This window comes from Anabrus simplex, chromosome 3 (assembly GCF_040414725.1).
Source record: "Anabrus simplex isolate iqAnaSimp1 chromosome 3, ASM4041472v1, whole genome shotgun sequence".
Taxonomy (NCBI): domain Eukaryota; kingdom Metazoa; phylum Arthropoda; class Insecta; order Orthoptera; family Tettigoniidae; genus Anabrus; species Anabrus simplex.
The window spans coordinates 104353973-104370992 of NC_090267.1; the positions used below are offsets into that span (position 1 = coordinate 104353973).

At 39.8% G+C, this 17020-nt stretch overlaps 1 protein-coding gene across 1 annotated transcript in view; it reads right to left on the reverse strand.

Annotated features, from left to right (window-relative positions):
• The window catches only part of LeuRS (Leucyl-tRNA synthetase), a 427288-nt gene that overhangs the window by 232313 nt on the left and 177955 nt on the right, over positions 1 to 17020 (reverse strand). Inside the window, exon 6 of the mRNA XM_067142663.2 lies at positions 2109 to 2334. Within this exon, the coding sequence (XP_066998764.2) occupies positions 2109 to 2334 (226 nt within the window). The remainder of the gene's footprint in view (positions 1 to 2108; positions 2335 to 17020) is intronic.

Genomic DNA, 17020 nt, shown 5'->3' on the forward strand with positions numbered 1-17020 from the left:
AGAAAGCAGTTCTTGATTGTCGATGAAGGAATAGTGTCCCAGGCAACTGTCACGCTGCACATTGCAACAATCATGTTTCACATGCGTATTTCTCTCACCAGAATATTTCTAGCAGCTTCACAGAGAAAGTAACGCACCAGTCGCTTTCTGTAGGCACGTTTCAAAGATGAAAGTATAACTTGATCTAGGGGCTCTGTCTAAACCAGCTGTAGGAATTTCTTGTATGGTAAGCTTTTATGTCATACATTCATGACGGTATCTCTTTTCTTTGACATCCGAAGGTTTTAAACCTATTAATTTTTATATCTCATTCTTTTCAGACCTTGTCTTTTTCAAAAAGGAAATTCTTAAGATTTAAGCCACAAATATGGTGGTCATGCAGCGCTGGTCTTTGCCATACGACAGGCAGTCTCATATGGCTTCTGTTTTCTTCTACCAGAATAGGTCAATTTGAAAGAAAATTCTACAAGTGAATGCTTTTAACTGTTCTGATATGGATTTAGTACCAATCTTTTTCCAAGGCCAGAATTTCCATCTCCCCAGTCAACACACTGAAACTACCAGATTCCAACAATGCTTGCAACGTTTTTCAAGTAATGTCGTTCATATTTAACTTTGCAGAAAGATCGTTTGCAAAGTGTTAATCTACTTCATTAAATATGTGTATATTTGTTCTCCAATGTATTCTCAACAGTTCAAAAGGAACTTCCGTTTTAAATACAGACAGCAAATAGGACATTGGTTCCGTACGAAACATTATGGTAGGTACGTCGTATTTAAAATTATATTTAATTTTTTAACACTGAAGACAACAAAATCTTGTGCAAGAAGTGAGTCATTTTGTGTAAATAATGTTTTTATATTATATCTTTTGCCTTTCACAAAAATGTCCCTAAAAGGCACTGGGTTCTTCCATTTTTTTCAATTTCTGATTTTTGAGTTTTGTAATCTACCATGCGATTTTATGGCTGATGAAAGTCTCAAATAGAGACGAAACATGTCCCTATTTATATTTAATATGTTGTTTAATTAAATAGTCCACTTGTAAAGTGATGTGTATTGATTGGGTGGACCAAACCTAACATTGTTTCTTAGTTTTAACTGTATCAATACAGATATACACAATTAGGTTCGTAAATTGTACTAGTGTCTACTATTCATGAGATATCAGTGAGATATCTGTTGGTTGTGTTGCAGTACATCCCTACTGTAATATCTGATCTCCAACCATCAGCTTTCAAAAGTTAAGACTATAGAATACTCAGTTGTCCAGGAGTTCCTAATTTTAGTTCCGATGAAAATTTTATTTTGCTCCATTTAGTTGCAAAATGCTTTATAAAACCCTCCATAACCTCTCTATTCCTATTGTGCAAGAGGGAGTTTATTGAACTGCGGCAATAATGAAGCAATGAAATCTGAAACTATATGTATTATGTGGTGCCGCTCTCCTGCCAATATCATAGACATCAGCAATCGCTGCTTGAAAATGCTTCAGTTGCATAGAACAGCAGCACTTCTAGTGATATTGAATGGTTACTCCCAGTCAGGAACTGCATTTATTCACAGATTATATCTAAAATATGACTCGCTGTTTTTTTTTTTAAATAAATTTTTTTTCTGAGATGGAACATTGCTAATTTCTTCAAATGGGTCCCTCCTTTCTTGTAGAAATCTCCCTTCATTCTATTCAAATTGATTAAGATATGGAAGACATAACATGTAACGGGAAAGCTCCATTTTGGATTCTTACCACAGTTTTCTCAGAAAATCAATCCCTCGTGAGTGGTAAACATTTTCCCACGGTAAAAAGTCTGTAAATTTGAAATTGACCTTGGTGCAACAAAAATGCGATTTTACCTTTGTAAATAATAAATTTTACCACCATATTATGTTTAGTGAGGTTGACACACTAGGGTACAAGAGAAGTCGTACAAAGCCAAAACAACCGGGTTGGAACACAATTGCGTCTGGGCCTTAAACAATCCAAGATCAATTTACAACAATTGTCTCTACAGAGAGTATACAAGTTCTTTGGAAAGTTGAAAGTTTTATGTTACCAGTTGCAAAGAACATGTGCATCCCCCTCAAGGGTTAACAAAACTATATACCTGTCCAGTCAACTCTAGAAGCACATCGACCTGTCCATCCTGACTTGTGAATCCTTGGTATGCCATATTACGAGCAGCTCGCCGTGAACAAATGAACACTTCACCATCCGTTTTCTTGAATGCAATGTATTTCAGATCTGGGTGAACCCAACAGTTGGTCTGGCCATACATGGTCTCAGGACGTAAAGTAGCTGCTACCAAATACACAGCTTGCCCATTCATACAGCTGAAAGGGAAGAAAAGTCAATTTAAAAGATAATACTTCGATAAGTTAGTATAAATCACCACATCAGTGTAATTAAATTCTCTTAAAATTACAACTTAGGTAAAGAAACTAGTATGGAAATAACTAAGCTACTTAGATACTGTATTGATCAACATGATGGATTCTATCAATGAAATCAGCTGTACAGGAACATTTGGCTTTTCCTGGGTAATCTCCTAAGGTACAAACTCTGTTAGTCTATTGCATCTATTTAGTTCTATTCCTCTACTACTTCCATTTCCACATGCACGGCATGCTTCACAAGTAAACTGAGAACTCTTACTGCAAATACCTAACTTCACACAAATTTCTGATCTGACGATAAACATGTAGCATTACAATCTATGAAACTAAAAGGTAATAGAGAAAACAGTGACATGCCAAATGGCCTTTCCTAAACTTAGGCAACAGCTCTTGTACCTTCCAATATGGGCCATCTAGCCAAACTATCCAGAACTATTGTATGTGCTACTAAGACAAAATTCATCTCATGGGTTGGCTTTCTCCCAAACAGCAGGGTGGCATCTACTGAATTTCATCGTAAGACTTCGAATGCAAACGACAGGCTGGCTGTACATAATGCACTTTCTGCTGTCATGGATAAGGGAAGTGATTTTTGCTAGGAGGGCAATAATTCCATTGTGGAGATTCATCTCCCGTATACAGTTATCAGACTGTGCCTCTTATAATGGGCTGGTCAGTAGATGCAGAGTGGGGAGTGGGTTGTTGTCCCATATGCTCTGTACTCTGACCGGCCAACCGAGCAGAGGAAAGTTGCCACGGCTCTACCGTGGCTCTACGCCTCTGCATTTGGGAGACAGGCCTGGGGCACAGTGCCGGACTTCACGCCTGGCCCCATCTGTTGGCTGTCCTGAGAATGGTTTTCCGTGGTTTTCCATTCTTCTGCACTAAGGCAAATGCCGGGACAGTTCGTAGTATAGGCCACGGCCGCCCACCTCCTCACTTTCTCCGCATATCTCCTTCACCATAACAAATCTCCCGGCCTGAGAGACGGCGTTACCATCTAAGAGGCCCGCCTCCCCCCTTCAGGGGAGGAATGAAAACGTTTAGTAGTAGTAGTAGTAGTAGTAGTAGTAGTAGTAGTAGTAGTAGTAGTAGTAGTAGTAGTTCACCTGCATACACCCCAGCGTCAGTGGGTAGGGTCTGACACATCCCACTCTGAAGAGTCTAGTGTCAGACCTAAGATGAAACGCTGGTTGATAGAGCAAATGCCTGAAAAGCCTTACATCTGATCTGTTTTTTCTTTCATCATAAGACTTCACCAGGTAGCTATAAAGAGCCGAAATTAACCTCTGGGAGGAAATTGGTGTACAATCTACAATGGATGACTGTTGTGATGGACAGCGAGACTACTCCATGGCCGGTGGGCTGAGAAAATAGGACATCTTAGAAAGAGTGTTCAAGAAAAAATTGCCACTGGGACTAACTTAGATTTTGCTTGGGCTTCCCCTCCAGGCTGAGGGAGATATTTTAACCACGTAGCATTTTGGCTCTGGTATCAACACAGTCGAATCACATTATCATGACCACCTCTGAGAAAAAACATCTGCAACAGGTAGATCATGACATATGCCCCATTAACCTGGGCTGGTAAAACAGGAATATAATGCAAACGACAGGCTGGCTGAACATAATGCACTTTCTGCTGTCATGGATAAGGGAAGCGATTTTATTAGTTGCAAAAATGGGATGAGCTTCGGCGTTTGTGCCTCTGTGGTAAAGGTGTATCGTGAGTAGACAAATGACACATTTGGGAATAACCATCCTGGAACACGCAGAGCTCCAGGCACCATTGATGTCTGAGGTAAACATCGACTATGACTGTGCGTGGAGGCCAACTGAAAGGCTACAGTGGAACAGCTTACTGACCAAATATACCACGGGCAACCAAACAAGATTTTACTGCAACAATACAGCGAAACCTGCGAATTGGGCTATGGAGTATAAATTGAGGGCATGACTGCACCCATGCTAACACAAGTGCATTGACGAAAACAACTGGAATTTGCTCAATAGAATAGTGATGGGTAGCCACCTCGCTCAGCAGTATGGTGATGGGTAGCTCCCTCTGACGAGTCATATTTTCAACTGCATAGAATAGAAGAATGTTCTCGTGGTATTCTCTAGGAACCATCATCCGTGTGGGAAACTCCCTTGATTGATTTGGTTATGAATCCATCCTCGGTAATCACATCCACTCGCACTTAATGATAGTCTTTCCTCATGAGGATGGGATCTTCCAGCATGATAATACATCTGGTTACATGGCTAGAAGTGTCTGCATTTGGCTGGAAGAGCACGATCAAGACTTCAGAGTTCTTCCCTGGCTCCCGAACAACCGATACCTGAAATCCTCAGGTCCATCTTCCACAAATCTCAAACTCCAAAACTACAAGGAGTTAGGTGGTGTGATTTGCACCAAAATATTCTGAATCACCTGATTAATGGAAGAAAATCCTTAGTTTCTTCAAAATATCACTAGAAATATTTCATGAAAATGTACTCTATGCACAAGGAGTTGAATCATGGCCGAGAAATGATATAATGGATGAAGAAATTTTCTCACAAAATTGGAGTGAGTATCGTAGAGATAGGATAGGAATGGTGGGAGGGGGAGTATTCATTCTGGTGAAAGAAGAATTTGTAAGCTACAAAAAAGTCAAAGATGACATACATGAAATTCTAGGTGTAAGGCTCATTGCTAAAGATAATAGCAACTTGATATCTTTGGAGTGTAGAGACCGGTAAAGGGTAGCGCTGCCACAGATTCAGAATTATTTTATAAGATAATCAGCTATGTGGGAAATGACATGGAAGGAAATGTGATTGTAGCGTGAGATCTGAATTTCCCAAATGTCAATAGGGAAGGGAATGCAAACAACAGGAAGCATGACCAACAAATGGCAAAATAAGTTAATATGGGAAGGACAGCTGATTCAGAAAGTGATGGAACCAACTAGAGGGAAAAATATTCTGGATGTGGTGCTGATAAAACCAGATGAGCTCTATAGGAAAACTGAAGTAATAGATGGTATTAGTGATCATGAAGCTGTTTTTCCTGTAGTTAAAAATAAATGTGATAGAAAGGAAAGTCTTAAAAGTAGGACTATTAGGCAGTACCATATGGCTGATAAAGCAGGCATCAGGGAGATTTTTAAAACTAACTATGATTTAAGGAAAACAGTAAATAAAAATGTAAAAAGACTGGGATGGGTTTAAAGCAATTATTGAGGAACGTGAAAACCGGTTTGTACCTTTAAAGGTGGTAAGGAATGGTAAAGACCCACATTATTACAATAGAGAAATAAAGAGATTAAGAAGGAGGTGCAGATTGGAAAGAAATAGACTTAGAAATCATTGTGGAAGTAAGGAGAAATTGAAGGAACTTACTAGGAAATTGAATCTAGCAAAGAAGGCAGCTAAGGATAACATAATGGCAAGCATAATTGGCAGTCATACAAATTTTATTGAAAAATGGAAGGGTATGTATAGGTATTTTAAGGAAGAAACAGGTTCCAAGAAAGGGATTCCAGGAATAATTAATGAACAAGAGTAATATGTATGTAAGGATCTTCAAAAGGCAGAAGTATTCAGTCAGCAGTATGTAAAGATTGTTGGTTACAAGGATAATGTCCAGATAGAGGAGGAGACTAATGCTAAACAAGTATTAAAATTTACATATAATAACAATGACATTTACAATAAGATACAAAAGTTGAAAACTAGAAAAGTGGCTGGATTTGATAAGATTTCTGGGGATATACTAAAGACAATGGGTTTGGATATAGTACCATATCTGAAGTACTTATCTGATTATTGTTTGGTTGAAGGAGCTATGCCATATGAATGGAGAGTTGCTATAGTAGCCCCTGTGTATAAAGGAACGGGTGATAAACATAAAGCTAAAAATTACAGGCCAGTAAAAATGACATGCGTTGCATGTAAACTTTGGAAGGCATTCTTTCTGATTATGTTAGACACGTTTGCGAAATTAATAAGTGGTTCGATAGGAGGCAGTTCGGTTTTAGGAAAGGTTATTTTACTGAAGCTCAACTTGTAGAATACCAGCACGATATAGCAGATATCTCAGATTCAGGAGGTCAAATGGACTGTATTGCAATTGACCTGTCTAAAGCATTCGATAGAGTGGATCATGGGAGACTACTGGCAAAAATTAGTGCAATTGAACTAGACAAAAGAGTGACTGAATGGGTTGCTATATTTCTAGAAAACAGATCTCATAGAATTAGAGTAGGCAAAGTTTTATCTGACCTTGTAATAATTAAGAGGGGAATTCCTCAAGGCAGTATTATTGAACCTTTATGTTTTCTTATATATATATAAATGATATGAGTAAACAAGTGGAATCAGAGGTAAGGCTTTTTGCAGATGATGTTATTCTGTATAAAGTAATAAATAAGTTACAAGATTGTGAGCAACTGCAACACGACCTTGGTAATATGAGATTGACATCAGGCAATGGTATGATGATAAACGGGGTTAAAAGTCAGGTTGTGAGTTTCACGAATAGGAAAAGTCCTCTCAGTTTTAATTACATCTTCATTGGGGTAATCACATAAATGGGATTGTAAATAAAAAAAATCTCTGCACATGGTTATGAGGGTCTTCAGGGGGTTGTAGTAAGGACGTAAAGCACAGGGCATATAAGTCTCTGGTGAGACCCCAACTAGAGTATGGTTCCAGTGAATGGGTCTGTCGCCAGGATTACCTGATTAAAGAACTGGAAAAAATCCAAAGAAAAGCATCTCGATTTTTTCTGGGTGATTTCTGACAAAAGAGTAGCGTTACAAAAATGTTGCGAAGTTTGGGCATGGAAGACTTGGGAGAAAGGAGACGAGCTGCTAGACTTAGTGGTATGTTACAAACCATAACTCTCATCTTTGTTCCATATTGCCAAAACAGCTATCTCACTAAGTTGTATGTTCCAAGCTGTCAGTGGAGAGATGGCGTGAAATGATATTAGTAGACGAATAAGTTTGAGTGGCATCTTTAGAAGTAGGAAAGATCACAATATGAAGATAAAGTTGGAATTCAAGAGGACAAATTGAGGCTAATATTCGTTTATAGGAAGGAGAGTTAGGGACTGGAATAACTTATCAAGGGAGATGTTGAATAAATTTCAAATTGTTTGTAATCAGTTAAGAAAAGGCTAGGAAAACAACAGAAGGGAATCTGCCACCTGGGCATCGCCGTAAATGCAGATCAGTATTGACTGAATAGACAATCTACGACATTGAGACATGGCCTCCAATGATAAGAATACCATACAGCTTACTAAACGAATGTAAATTTAGCACGAGAAACAAAATGCTTACAATGAATAAGTTTTTGTTAGTAGAATGAGAGACGATTTTCTCCAGCTTTCTTCTATAACCAGAGCTATTGTGCCACAGTGCAGCGTATCCTGGTTTAGTATTACTGTGCTAGGCTAATGGCATGCAAGCATTTATAGTGGAGTAGATAAAATAGTGAACTTCCACCTAGAAATCCATGGTTTGATCCTACCCCATGGCATTTTTTTATTGTTGTGTTATTGTTTATTTCTTTTGGGGAGTATGAATAATGTTTTATATTTTCTTAGTACCAGAGAAATGAGTTTACTACAGTGCTCTTTCTATATATCTATGTAAATCACATACGTTTAGCAAGCAGGGAGTTTCTATTTAACTTTCCTAATTGACAACAATCATCAACAAAATTGTTAATAATAAAAAAATTAGAGTTAACAGCATCTACATACAATAACCATAGGGTTGACACATAGTGTTTATAGTTCTTTAAAATGAGGACAATATATTTCCTTGACCATGATCGCCAGGCACTAGCAACTAAGCAAAGACTCTGAAATATAGAAGACAGTACACATATTTGAAATAGAGTGAATATAATTTGCAACAACTTGGTGATTGTGCAGAACGAGAAAATATTCTCAAACTTTACAACCAAATATTCTGAAGAAAGTGGTGAACAATATCCACTGCAAATCGGATTAACTTCTTAAGTCTTCTGGGTTGGATCTGAAGAAAGTTAATTTACAAAATGTAAGCTGCAGGTGCACAATCTAGTAAAGTTCGTCCTAAACTAGGGCCATCAGCCATAGACAGAAACTGAATGGACAACAATTAATTGCTGTTGATACAGTCCTCGATGCTATTCATAAACAACAAATATGTATGGTGCATTAAAACTAGAGTGTTTCTTTCCAGATGAAGCAGCAAGTAAATTTAAAATGTTTCTTTATGCAACACTGCATGATATGGTCAAAGGAAAAGGGCATCAAACTACAAAGTCTCTACTGAAACAGCAGCCACACTTTAATTTAGAGGACGAACTGCTCGTTCTGTTTTCAAAACACAATTGATTCTGAAAGCAAATTCTAGCTGCCAAACATACCTGAAGCAAAAGCTCTCCCAAACACATTAACAGCATGAAGATCCACTGACACATGTGCATGCATTTTTAATAGTAGATGGACTTTTCAAGAAACACATTAAACATATCAAAACATTTGGTAATAAAGTAATCTTACAGAGGGAGTACAGTCGAAACTGTTTACTACGACATTGTTTCTAATGACATATTCGATCATCATCATCATCATCATCATCATCATCATCATCATCATCATCATCATCATCATCATCATCATCATCATCATCATTTCCCTTTATCCAGCTGTAGCCGGGTAGGGGCAAATATGGTTCCTCTCCACTTTCTTCGGTCTTTCCACCACTCCTCCTCCAACACTGTATCCCAGTCCAGGTTTCTTTCTATAATGCTGCGTTGGATGGTATCCTTCCATCTCAATCGTGGTCGTCCACGTCCTCTCCTTCCTTGGATTTGCATTTCCATCACCTTTTTTGGCATTCTTTCGTCGCTCATTCGCTTTATGTGCCCAAACCATCTTAGTCGGCTCTTCTCTATTCTATCATTCATTTTTTCCACTCCAATTTCTTCTTGGATTTTCTCATTCCTTATTTTGTCTCTTCTACTCTTCTGTATCATACTCCTCAAGAATTTCATTTCGGCTGCCTGTATTCGACTCTCATCCTTCTTTGTCATTGTCCAAGTTTCTGCTCCGTAAGTTGTTATGGGTACGTAATACATCTTGTACATAGTATCCTTTGCTTCCATTGGCACATCTTTGTCCCATAACATATTTCTTACACTATGATAGAAACAACTTCCAGCTTGAATCCTTTTACTAATCTCAGCATCCAGTCGAGCATTCTCCATTAATTCACTCCCCAGGTATTTAAACGTTTCCACTACTTCCAGGGGCTTGTCTGCAAGTCTAATCTGACCTTTCCCTTCTTTCTCCCCTCTAGTCCTAACAAGAGTTTTACTCTTTTCTACACTTATTTTCAATCCACATTCTTCAATCTTCCCATTCACCACATTCAACTGTTCTTGAACCTTCCTGTCGTCTTCTCCCCAAATCACAATATCATCTGCAAATAACATCATGTTCATTTCTCTTCCTCCAATGCTGCTTTTGCTGTTCTCATGATGTCATCCATTACTATTGTAAACAGGATTGGTGATAGAACTTCCCTGTCTCAGCCCACTAGTTATTTTGAACCAACTTGTCCTGCCAACTTGTGTTTGCACGCAACTACAACATTCCTTATACAATGCCACGATCATTTTTATTAATCCCTGTCCAATTCCTTTTTGCACCAGACTGTCCCAAACTTTCGTCCTAGGGACACTGTCATATACCTTTTCAATATCAATGAATGTCATCACCATATCATTCCCGTACTCCCAATGCTTTTCCATTAGTTGTCTCATAATGAAAATGGGTTCTATTGTTGACCTTCCACTTCTGAAACCAAACTGATTTTCCTGTATCTGCTTCTCAATCCTCAACCTTATTCTACTTTCCAGTATCCTTTCCATTATCTTACCAACATGGGATATTAGAGTAATTCCCCTGTAGTTCTTCAAAACTTTCTTATCACCTTTCTTGAAAATTGGGATGATTATTCCTTTTTGCCAATCCTCAGGGACCTCCTTATTCTCCCAGACATTCCTGAGAACCCGATATGTCCACTGCAGGCCTACAGCTCCAGCTGCCTTTATCATCTCCACTGAAATTTCATCTATTCCAGCAGTTTTTCCATTCTTCATCTTTCTTACTGCCATTTCAATTTCATTCATTGTAATTTCTTTATCTATTTCTTCGTCAACTAATTGCCTTTCCTGGTCATCCATTGAATGACTGTCATCTGATCTTATGTTCAGCAGCTTCTGAAAATACTCTCTCCATCTATTTCTTATTTCTTCTGGCTTTGTTAAAATTATGCCACCTTCATCCTTCACAAATCTGGTGTTTACTTGATCTCTCTTTTTGTTTCTTAAGATACCATACAGTAATTTCTTGCTGCCCTGCGTATCATCTCTCAATGTCTGTGTGAATAAGGCCCAGCTTTTCCTCTTTTCTTCCTCCACTACTTTCTTGGCCAAATTCTTTGCCTCCACATATTTTCTACTTTCTTCAGTCTTAGATGTTTTCCATGCTTTCCATGCCATTTTCTTTTCCTTCACTTTAATCTTTACCCTATCATTCCACCAGTGTGTTTCTTTGTCTTTCACATTTCCTGATGTTCTACCACACACCTTTTCTGCACATCTAACCAGTGCTTCCTTAAACCTTTTCCATTCCTCTTCAACATTCCCCACCTCTGTCCTGGGTACCAAGGGTATTAATTCCCTTTGAAATTCTTCTTGTATGCTTTTCTCCTTCAACTTCCATACTTTAATTCTTTTCTCTCTTCTTAATTTGGGGTTTTTCAATCTTTCCAACTTTCAATTTTCCTATCACAACTCTATGATCTCCACCAAAGGCTTTTTCAGGCATGGCTGTTACATCTACAAGGTTCTTCCGGTGTTCTTTCTCTATTATTATATAATCAATCATGGTCTTTGTTCGTCTGTCTCCCCAGCCATACCTTGTAATCTTCTGACTGTTCTTCTTCCTAAACCAGGTGTTTCCAACAATCATTTGATTCCTCATACAAAAATCCACCAATAACTCGCCTTCTGGATTTACATTTCCATATCCAAAGGGCCCTACAACATCTTCCTTTCCTTGTCTTTCCATTCCAACTTGTGCATTTAGATCTCCCATCAATAGTACTTCCTTATCTTCTACCTGTCTCTCCACTTCCTCCAAGAAGTCCTCTAGATGTTCATCTATGCAACCAGTTTGTGGGGCATACAACTGAAATAGATCTTTCACGCCATTTTCAAACTGGATTCTCATCATCATCATCATCCTATCACTGACGTACTTTGTATATTCCAGATATTCTTGGATTTCTCTTCTAAGAATGATGGCCACTCCATTTTTTTGCTTCAGGTCCTCCGCTGTAATACAGCCTGTATCCTTCTCTCAGAGGGATCTCCCCTGTACCCCTCTTCTTGGTCTCGCACAGTCCAAGTATGGCTATATCTTTTTCTATCATGAAGTCAACCAGTTCTTCTGTCTTTCCCGTCAGTGTCAGTACATTAACTGTTGCAATTTCAATGTAGTTTGGTGCTGGTTGCCCATTTTTCACAGTTCCCCCAGCACCTGAAGAGCTGCGCGTCGCTTTTAGCAGGGGACGCCCTAACCTTATCCGAGGCACCATATCCTCTTTGTCCTTATAGGCTATTGTTACGATGGGCTCGCCACACCCAAAGGCATTTTATACCTACTGCCAGGTTCAAAATTAGGCCGCCCCTAACATGGAGACAGACACCTTTCGTAGCCGGTCCTCTGGAGTACAGACGCTACGGGTATGCCCCTTCCGCCATCTCCGCCGTACCGAAGTCCACCTTCTCCGCCGTAGATGCCGTTGAGGTCTTCACTCGTAACCCTGAGCTGGGACCCATACTAGATGTTACACACCGGGTCAGTGTGCTCTGGGACTCACATAGGCAGGGGCGCCACTCCCTGGGTAGGGCTGCCTCCGAAGAGGATCCCTACCTGACATATTCGATATAACAGCAAAATCTATCGGTCCCATCTAAATTCTATATAAACACTGTATTTTAAAAAATTACTCAGTACAACATTGTTTATCATGACACACTGTATAAAACGGCATATTTTTATCACTTGTATCACATGTATCGCCTATGTTCGATGCTGATTTTTGTTTGCTATGCATTTGGGGATTGCTGACAACAATGTAAAGATTATTTTCAAACTCTTATTTTCAGTAGATTGTAGATATCAAATCAGTCTGTCTGTAAAATAGCAAAGACAAACATCGCTGTGGAGATGTCGCAAAAGAAAGGGAAATCGTGTACTTTTTTTTTTTTTTTTTTTTTGAAGAATCACATAATTTGGAGATGACAAAATGGGGGGAAAAACATCAGGGTCGCAAATGAATAACTGGGTGAATCACATTCAATGATTTCTATAATTTGGAAAGACAGAGATGATGTTTTTAAGTCATCAGTCTATAGACTGGTTTGATGAAGCTCTCCATGCCACCCCATCCTTTGCTAACCTTTTAATTTCTACATAACTGCTGCATCCTACATCTGCTCTAATCTGCTTGTCATATTCATACCTTGGTTCTTACCCCCTTCTTCCCTCAAAAACCAACTGCATAAGTTCTGGGTTGTCTTATGATGTGTCCTATCATTCTATCTGTACTTCTCATCAAATTTAGCCACAACGATCTCCTTTCAACAATTCTATTCAGTATCTCTTCATTCGTGATTCGATCTATCCATCTCACCTTCAGCATTCTTCTGTAACACCACATTTCAAGAGCTTCTATTCCACTTCCTTCCAAGTGACTTATCATCCATGTTTCATTTCCATACAATGCCACATTCCAAACGAAAGTTTTAAAAACATTTTTCTAATTCTAATATCAATGTTCGAAGTGAGCAAATTCTCTTCTTAAGAAATGCCTTCCTTGTTTGTGCTAACCTGCATTTTATGGCTTCCTAATTCCTGCCATCGTTACTTCTTATACTACCCAAGTAACAATATTCATCCACTTCCTTCAAGACTTCATTTCCTAATCGAATATTTGCTGCATCACCTGACTTTGTTCAACTGCACTCCATTACTTTTGTTTTGGACTTATTTATTTTCATCTTGTACTCATCACCCAAGACTCCGTCCATACCATTCAGCAACTTCTCGAGATCTTCTGCCGTCTCAGATAACAATATCATTGGCAAATCTCAAGGTTTTGATTTCCTTTCCTTGGATCGTGATTCCCTTTCCAAATTCTTCTTTCATTTCCTTTACTGCCTATTCTATATGAACATTGAAAAGGAGGGGGGACAAAGTGCAGCCTTGCCTCACCCCTTTCTGGATTGCTGCTTCTTTTACATAGCCCTCGAATCTTATCACTGCAGACTGATTTTTATATAGATTATAGATAATTCTTCTTTCTCAGTACCTGATCCCGGTCACCTTCAGTATCTCAAAGAGCTTGGTCCAATCAACATTATCTAATGCCTTTTCTAGATCTATGAACGCCAGGTATGTGAGCTTGCCGTTCTTAATTCGATCTTCTAAGATCAGACGTAAAGTCAGGATTGCTCCACGTGTTCCTACATTCTTTTGAAGCCAAACTGATCTTCTCCCAACTCATTTTCAACTTGTCTTGCCATTCTTCTATAAATAATATGTGTTAGAATTTTGCAGGCATGAAATACTAAACTAATGGTGCAGTAGTTTTCACACTTGTCAGCACCGGCTTTCTTGGGAATAGGTATAACAGCATTATGCCAAAAATCGGATGGTACTTCTCCTGTCTCATACATCTTGCACACTAAACAGAATAACTTTGCCATGCTTGTTTCTCCTAAAGCAGTCAGTAATTCAGAGGGAACGTCATCAGTTCAAAGGTGCTTTGTTCCTATTTAGGTCTCTTAAGGCTCTGTTGTATTCTGACCCCAAAATTGGGTCACCCATTTTACCAGCATCAACAGCCTCTTCTTGTTCCAGAACCATATTATTTAACGTCCCTACCTTGGTACAACTGTAGGATATGTTCCTGCCATTTTTCTGCCTTGTCTTCTTTCCCTAGAAGTGGATTTCCATCTGAACTCTTAATATTCATACACCTAGTTTTCCTTTCTCCACTGGTTTCCTTAATTTTCCTGTATGCAGCATCTACCTTTCCTAGGACCATACTACTTTCAACCTCCTTGCACTTCTTCAGTCATTCTTCCTTATCTGCCCTGCACTTCCTATCTACTTCATTCTTTACTCACCTGTATTTCTTTCTGCCCTCTTCATTTTTTGCATTCTTGTATTTTCATCGTTCATTGATCAGGTCTAGTATCTCTTGAGTTATCCATTGATTCTTAGTTGATCTTTCCTTTCTTCCTAACAACTCTTCAACAGCCCTACTGACCTCATTCTTCATGACTGTCCATTCTTCTTCTACCGTTTCCTTCAGCCTTTCCATTTAGTACTTGTGCAACATGTTCCTTGAAACAATCCTTCACGTAGTGTAGCAAGGGGGATTCTAAAACAATGGGTGCTGAATCAGCATTTTCACATGAGGTCATTGACCCCTGACAATGTCACTGACCCCCAGTACCACGTGCTATAGTTTACAAACAAGACCATGTGTTCTTGTTTATCAACATAAGCACATGTTAGACACGGAATTTGAATAAGAGAACAACCCTAACCTCACAAGTGGCATCTTGGACGGGCCTAACCTCACTCCACATGTTTTTTTGTTTACCAACATGACCATGTACTCTTGTCTGACAAGTGTGAGGCAGGGATTTTGAACAAGAGAGCAAGGCTAAACTCACAGACACGATCTTGGAGGGGCATAACCTCACTCCAAGTGCTTATTGTTTACCAACAAGACCTCGTGCTCTTGTTTGACACGTGTGAGGCGCAGAATTTGAATAAGAGTGCAAGACTAAACTCACAGACACTATCTTGGAGGGGCCTAACTACATAGGGACTAGTTTTATGGCCAGATGTCTTTCCCGACACCATCTTGCTAGATGCCTTTCCCGACATCATCTTGGAAGGGCCCAACCTCACAGGGTGGCGAGATGCCCTTCCCAACACTATCTTGCAAGATCCCCTTCCTGGCGCTCTATTGGAGGGGCCTAACCTTACAGCGCATCGTTTTACAGCTAGATACCCTTCCCGACGCCATCTTGCGAGATGCCCTTCCCGTCGTTTTATTTGCCTGGTATGAAAATGGAAAACAATGGAGTGCTATCTTGCAAGATGCCCATCCCGACCCCATCCTGAAGAGGCCTAACCTTACAGCACATAGTTTTATGGCGAGATGCCCTTCCCGACGTCATCTCTCTAGATCCCCCTTTCCGACACCATCTTGGAGGCTTTACGTCTCCACCCAACAGACTAATAACTATGAACGGCGAGATGCCCTACACGACATCATCTTGCCATATCCCCCCTTCCTGACACCATCTTGGAGGCTTTATGTCTCCATCCAATGGACAATAACTATGAAAATTCCTCCTCCTTCTCGAAAAATGCATCTCTATACTTGGTTTTTGCATCTGCGTTATCATGAGGTCTCCTTATGGTTTTAAGTCTCCATCCGACAGACAGATGCCCTCCTCATTGCCTGGCTGTAGTTTCACGGACAGATAAAATGAATGACACGTACATGTATGATAGTAGGAAGGGAGAGCGTAGTAACACATACCCCTTGTCCTGTCGAATAGCATTGTGACGTCGGCACAAGGCTTTGCGTTCAATCCGACATACAAATAACTATGAACAACATCCCCTCGCTGTGCAGAGGAGTTTTTAATCATGACACACACATGGAATTGTATATACTTACTCTGTTATTTTGAATTCAGGACAGGTGTCTGTGCGAAATCGGTACGAGTCACTCCAGGTAGAACAACAGAGGGAAGATGAGGGACAGGGAACTGTTGCTGAGATGTGTGGAAGTAGGAGGAAGGGAAAAGGTAGGAAAGGAAAATGTAGAGTAGAGGATAGGAAAAGACAGGCGGAACAGGTCATGGGAAGGAGAAAAGGGAGGAGGAAGTAGCTTCTGCAGCTATCAGGAAAGATAGGGCTGACCAGGAGGGGAAGGGATCAAATGAGGTGGGTAGGGTTGAGGCTCTGGTCATGGGGGATTCCATCGTTACACACGTGGGGAAAGTGTGTGGAGGAAAGGGTACCAGGGTAGAGTGTTATCCAGCAATTAGGTTGAGGCAGATGTTGAGGAAAGTAGAAGAGAGGGAGGAGGGGAAGGAGAAGGTGGTAGTGTTTCACGTTGGTACCAACAATGTAAGGCAAGCTGATATAAGTACCAACATAGTTGGAGATGTGTGGGACCTGGTAAATGCAGCACGGGTGAAGTTTAAGAAAGCGGAGATTGTTATTAGTGGAATACTGTGTAGAAGGGATACTGACTGGAGGGTGATTGGGGATTTAAATGAGACTATGGAGTGGGTATGTGGGAAACTGGGAGTGAAATTTGTAGATCCTAATGGGTGGGTAGGAGATAGGGATCTGCGCTCAGATGGCCTTCATTTAAACCGCAGTGGTACGTATAAGTTAGGAAATTTGTTTGGAAGGGTAATAGGGAGGTACATTCAGGGAAACGGGATGGCCTAGGGAGCGGTG